The sequence below is a fragment of the Gigantopelta aegis genome, chromosome 10 (assembly GCF_016097555.1).
Source record: "Gigantopelta aegis isolate Gae_Host chromosome 10, Gae_host_genome, whole genome shotgun sequence".
NCBI classification, from domain to species: domain Eukaryota; kingdom Metazoa; phylum Mollusca; class Gastropoda; order Neomphalida; family Peltospiridae; genus Gigantopelta; species Gigantopelta aegis.
In genome coordinates this window covers 31,996,009-32,002,616 of record NC_054708.1, presented here as the reverse complement: position 1 = coordinate 32,002,616, position 6,608 = coordinate 31,996,009, and the positions used below count along the sequence as shown (strand labels likewise).

The 6,608-nt window shown below is 34.1% G+C and overlaps 1 protein-coding gene across 1 annotated transcript in view; it reads right to left on the bottom strand.

Moving 5' to 3' along the window:
• Positions 1 to 5,485, bottom strand: part of LOC121384345 (solute carrier family 23 member 1-like) — a 33,940-nt gene extending 28,455 nt beyond the window's left edge. Inside the window, exons 1-3 of the mRNA XM_041514699.1 lie at positions 5,177 to 5,485; positions 1,562 to 1,749; positions 1 to 39 (exon numbers count right to left, since the gene is read on the bottom strand). The exon at positions 1 to 39 is cut by the window's left edge and continues 119 nt beyond it. Coding sequence (XP_041370633.1) covers positions 1 to 39; positions 1,562 to 1,744 — 222 coding nt within the window. The 5' untranslated portion in view covers positions 1,745 to 1,749; positions 5,177 to 5,485. The remainder of the gene's footprint in view (positions 40 to 1,561; positions 1,750 to 5,176) is intronic.
• Between the last annotated feature and the right edge of the window lie 1,123 nt (positions 5,486 to 6,608).

Genomic DNA, 6,608 nt, shown 5'->3' with positions numbered 1-6,608 from the left:
AGCCGTGGCGAGACATGAAGCCAAACTCATCAGTATGTGCTGTGAATAAATAAATAAATAAAATGTATAAATTTAACAAGAGGCCTATTGGCCTATAGAGCTCCGCTATTTCTTTTTTTTCAATTTTATCAGTAGTAGGTAATTAATTAATTTGTAAAGACTACCTAATAAAATTTCAAAAATTCAAAAATACCTGTCTATTTGTTTATGAAGACTAACCCTGAGAATACTTGTACTGAGTTTTCGAAATTTCCAATCAAAAGAAGATATAGTTTTAAATGTTCAATGTTAACTTTCTATTTAAAATGTTTAAATTTAATATAAATTCAAAATTTCCAAAATATCTCTATTAGTTTATGAAGAATGCCCCAGAGAATACTTATACAAAACTGCGCTAGAGAATTATAGTACAACGTTTCATCAAACCTTTAGAAGATAGACTTTTAAATTTTCAATGTTAAATTTATATTTCACATTTAATGTTTTAAAAATAATAAATTCCAAAATCTCTCTCTATTAGTTTATGAAGACTGACCCTGAGAATAGTTTTACTATGTTTCAGATATTTCTATTCAAAACTCTAGAAGATAGAATTAAAAAAATTAATGATACATTCATATTTAAAGTTTTTAAATTAAAAAAGAAACTTTAAAAAAATATAAATTTCCAAAATATCTCTCTATTAATTTGGGAAGTCTGCCCCTGAGAAAACGTATACTAAGTTTCAGAACTATCCAATCAAAAGTCTGGAGGAGAAGATATATTTTTTAAATGTTTAATGTTAAATTTCTATTTAAAATGTATAAATTTAATAAAAATTCAAAACTTCAAAATTTCCTAAATATCTCTATTAGTTTGTGAAGACTGTTCCAGAGAATTATAATACCAAGTTTCAGAACCATGCGATGAAAAGTCTAGGAGAAGATAGGTGTTTACATTTTCAATTTTTTTTTTTTTTTAAAGTATTTCTCTAATAGTTTGTGGAGGTGGCCCCAGAGGATCAGTGTACCAAGTTTGAGAACAATTCAGTGAAGACTATGAGAAGACAGACTTCAAAGGAAAAGTGGAAGGAAGGAAATGTTTTTATTTAACGACGCACTCAACACATTTTATTTACGGTTATATGGCGTCAGACATATGGTTAAGGACCACACAGATATTGAGAGAGGAAACCCGATGTCGCCAATGCATGGGCTACTCTTTTCGAACAGCAGTAAGGGATATTTTATATGCACCATCCCACAGACAGAATAGTACATACCACGGACTTTGTTACGCCAGTTGTGGATCACTGGCTGGAACGAGAAATAGCCCAATGGGTCCACCGACGGGGATCGATCCTAGACCGACCACGCATCAAGCGAACGCTTTACCACTGGGCTACGTCCCGCCCCGGAAAAGTTGAAGGACGAATGGATAGACGGACAGACGGATGGAAGGACGGATGGACGGACGGACAAATCGGTATCAAAAAAGCTCCGCTGACGAACATCATAGCGGAGGTAATAAAAAGTGTAGTTTTTTAAACATTGTGTCTAGTCTATACATTTTCTAATATTACCTGAAAAGCGACTGCGACAGTTAATGGTACAGGCGGGTTTTCCGTGAGGGTGTAGTAAAGTTTGCTGGGATCTATCTCCTCGCCAACAATGTCCACTTTGACCTGTTCGTCTACCTCGGGTTTCTCCAGCAGGGTAGACTTTGTGTCTAGCTCCTGGTTCGAGCCTTGTCTTTTAGAAAACATTTTAGCTGAGAATAAAGTAAAACAAAAAAATTTCCACAGACCCGTAGTAACCGTAGGAAGGGACAGGGCATGAGAGCCAACATGTATAGATTTTTTTTAAATAAAGTTTATTGACCCCAGAAAACAAATATCGTAGTGCCAGGGTTGGGGCCCTAGTATCGCTACTTTACAATCATTTAATATGTTAAACATTGTATTCTCAAAGGCAAGCGCTGCAACAACTGCTTGGTTGCATTTCTTTGAACTGTTTCATGTACATTTCCATAAATCCATTCACAAATTTATTACTCCAAACAATCCATGTCACAATAACTTTTGCCTTTGAGTATACTTATTTCGCTCAGTAGATAAAGACGTACATTTAAAAATATAGTGGAACTCATCACCAACATCAGTGTTGCACAAGTGACACATTCTGTTTTCTCTCTCAATATTAAACCATCTACCGGTTTCAATAGGAACCACTTCTAAATTTACAAAGAATTCTAGCATTTTTTGTTGAGAGTTTCAACAAATCATTTTCTAATTTAAATTCATACTTGAACATTCTGTAGTTAATACCTTTTGATGAGGCAAATGTATCATTATTCCATTTTTGTAAGTACTGGTCACATAATATTCGTTTAACTGCATGTTTTAACCGCAAACCATCCACCTGTACATGGATATATGTTACATAAATCACATTCATCTAATATACGTTTTATAAAGGATAACTTAGATTTTCTACTATTAACAACATTTTCCCAGTATGTAATGATTCTAACTTTAACACTAATAGACATGGGTATCTGCCTAATTCACCATAAATCATAAAGCTTGGTGACGACTTATTAACACATAATATATATTTGCAGAACGTGAGCAAGATAGGTCGGATTATTGTGTGTATGTGTTCATACCTGCATTTCATCATATCAATCTGTTTAAAATAATAAAACTATAAATTCAGACCCCTGTTTCATATGATTTTAATCAATAAAATAATGTTATTTATTCTGCTTGTTGTTTTATATGCTTTCTGGTTTGGACACATATTTTTATTACAGTCAAATGTTAATATACCACTTTCAAAAGTCAGGACTGAACTTGTGTCCCGGCCCGCTTCTCACTGACGACCCGTCGTATTTAGCCTTGCTTTTACAGATGTCTTACTCATAGTCCAAACGCTTGGTTAATATGACGTTTTATTTATGTTGGTATTTTTCTTATCATTAATATCAGAGCTGTCAACCTGTGGCAATTCTTAGAAATCAGGGTCCAGGGACTGCAGGTTCTTGGTCGGGTCCAGGGCGAAGTATTTTGTTGCTGTTTGTTTAAGTCCAAAATAGAAATCTCTAAAAAGAAATCGAGCGAGTGCAATAGGGTTAATGTTAAACCATACGAGTACAAGTCCGGTCATCAGTAGCACCCGCGAGTGATTGTTGGTACTGAACCGAGGATAGGTTCAATATGCTGTATTATTATTAATAGGTAACGAATTCAGAGACCTGCATAATCAGCATATAATTTCATTCATTTCTAAAATATAAACCACGATTATAAAATATTTTTATTTTTAGAAAAAGTGTGAGATTATAGTAACGTTGCGTGAGAGTGTGATGTTTGTTACAAATGCGTGAAACGTAACTCTGGACGAACTCTTGTCTACACCGGTACTCTGTCTAAACCGGCATATTTTATCGTTCCCAAGTGAATCCGGTTTAGACAGAGTCCACGGTATAGATATATATGTGTGTGTGTGTGTTTGTGTGTGTGTGTGTGTGTGTGTGTGTGTGTGTGTGTGTATGTGTGTATGTATATATGTGTGTATATATATAGCACATTAATCGAACAGTAATAATAAACATAGATACATGTAAAACATAGTTTATTGTTTTATGGGGTTAATAGAGAAGCTAGAAATAATAGAAATAAAGTGAAGGAGAGAAGAAAGAAAGATTGAAGGAAAGAATTTTTTTAAATTAATTTAAAGAATAAATTTCGAAATAGAAAATGGTCATTATTATTATCATCATTACTACCATCATTACCATTACTACTACTGTATTATTATTATTTTACACATATAGGGACAATATATAAGATATAATTTAAATTAAAATCAAAACAGAATAGTAAACGAAGATGGAAAGAAAATAGAGTGCCTGGAAAGGTAAGAAACATGTTGTGTATGGAAGAGAAGGAAAAACATTGAAAGAAGGCGATATTGTGACAGACAATTAAGAAGGTTTGCTTTGGACGAAATTATTTCCAGACAAGCTACATTTCTGCTTTTTGTCTGTTGGTAAAAAGAGTGGTATTGTTAAGTTTGATTTAAAATAAAAAAGGTCAAGCCAAGAAATCCATTTTTTATTAAATGTTTCATAGCTATAATTTTTAAAAAGAAGATATTTTTCGATATCAAATTAATTTTTTAACATATTTTAACGCTGTTTATTTATTTTTTGTGCATTTTCATACTGTAGATATAATACTTGATGTTTTAGTTAACCAATTTATAAATCTACTTTTTTTGTTATTATTTATACCAAATATGACAATATATTTGCTGAAATTGATTTCGTTTCCTGTTTTACATAGAATCCTTGTTTTACATCGAATCCATTTATAGATAATAGGTAAACGAATGGATGGATGGATGGATGGACAGTTGGATGGATGGATGGATTGATGTATAGATAGATATAGATATATCAGGCGCCACTGATCGATCGCGCTGCGCCATCAATGGATCCGGGTTGGGGTTTTTTAATATATGAAATATTAACCGTGTCTCCTTTATCAGTAGGGGCGGGACGTGGCCCAGTGGTAAAGCGTCCGCCTGATGCGCGGTCGCTCTGGGACCGATTCCCGTCGGTGGGCCCATTTGGTTATTTCTCGCTTCAGCCAGCGCACCACGACTGGTATATCAAAGGCCGTGGTATGTGCTATCCTGTCAATGGGATGGTGCATATAAAAGATCCCTTGTTACTAATAAAAAGATGTAGCGGGTTTCTTTCTAAGACTATGTCAAAATTATCATATGTTTGACATCCAATAGCCGATGATTAATAAATGAATGTGCTCTAGTGGTGTCGTTAAACAAAACAAACTTCTTCCTTTATCAGTGATGTTTCGATACAGGCTCAATTAAAGCTGCAATCTCGAATATATTTCTAGCATTTGGAATATATCATTTATTTTTGTGTAATGACGCGACATTCTTCGATTTGTGTTGGTTGATATTTGTAACTTGTAAAATACACAGTAAACAAATATATAGAGAACTAATAGGAAACTCTGAGAGCGAGATATTTCTGAATTGTATAGTAAAAGTATGTTTTTTTAATATAAATTGTAAAATAAAAGTATGCAATTTACACAAATATTAACATATTTAAATAGCAACGAGAATGAACAATTTGGATGTAAAATAAAGAAGACACTTACCTCGTGTTTGGGAATCTGTGAGCTCTACCACACGCGTGTCAAATGAGGTCTACCATCAGTGAGTCCTAATATTAAGATGCAAGATCTTGAGTCCCAGTATCAGAATACAAGGTTTCAGGTACAGAATAGAAAGTATGAAGTCACAATCCCTCTGTTCGTGCGGGTATGAGCTTCCATATCGTCGTCACGTCTTCCACTGTGGATGATTCTGTGATCAGGCCTATTCCTTCACATTTGGGTGATTAAAATTCCCACTTCTCGTTGTCTTGCATATTCATATATTTCTCTCTTCTAGCCATTTTGGCGCTGATAATCGTGTCCCTTTGAAATACACACACAATGCAGCAACGCATAATAAATGTTTAAGCATCAGTTCCTCCGTGTTTTAAATATGTAAAATCGTGACATTTGAAACTAGGCTTTCTTTTCGTTCTTTTTTAAATGGTTACCGCAATGACCTATAACAGACTTCAATATATCGATTCTAGGCGTTTAGCGGGCGGGGTGGAGTTCAGTGATGTAACGCTCGCTTTACCAAAGAGGTAAAGATATTTTATGTTAAAGAGAAGATGAACATGTGTATATTATATATATATATATATATATATATATATATATATATATATATATATAGGACAGTGTATATATATATATATATATATATATATATATATATATATATATATATATATAGGACAGTGTATATATATATAGGACAGTGTATATATATATATATATATATATATATATATATATATATATATATATATATCAGGGCTCATGCGACCGGGCGAAGTGAGCCCAAACTTCGCTCTAACCAGCCTGACTTCGCCGTGCTAGTCACCGTAAGGCGAAATTTGTGTCGCCTTTTTGAAAACAGCCATCACTTGCAATTACACAATCAAGGATGAATGGTGAAGAACCCGAGGAACACTTATTCATAGATAATAATTAAGTGTAAATGGCCTGAGAGTTGGAAGAGACGTTTGCGCCACAAACTCATGCGACATGCTCACAGATAGATGGTCTAGCTCAGACAACACCCGTGGCTGGCACTAATAGTTGAAGTAATTATTTAGTTTTATGTAGACTTTGTCATAATGAATAAATTCAACATACAAAACAGATGTAAACAGACCTGTCCTACATAACCAACGGCCACTTGATCCCCAAGTCGCTAAAGTGTCCGTGTTAAGCGGTCACTAATTTTTTTTTTTAAACAACAGTGACAAGGTACAGCATATAAGCAATGTGCACACCTTCCCGGATACTAGTACTCATTCAGTCTGACAACTCCAGTGTATTAATTACGAAAGTGTGACGGTGGAACGCATTTAATTGCCTCTTAGCTTGACAGTGGTAGATTAATCTACTAGGACAATACTCTACATGGAGTAGGTATTAAATGAAATGAGAATACAAACTTGTGAGA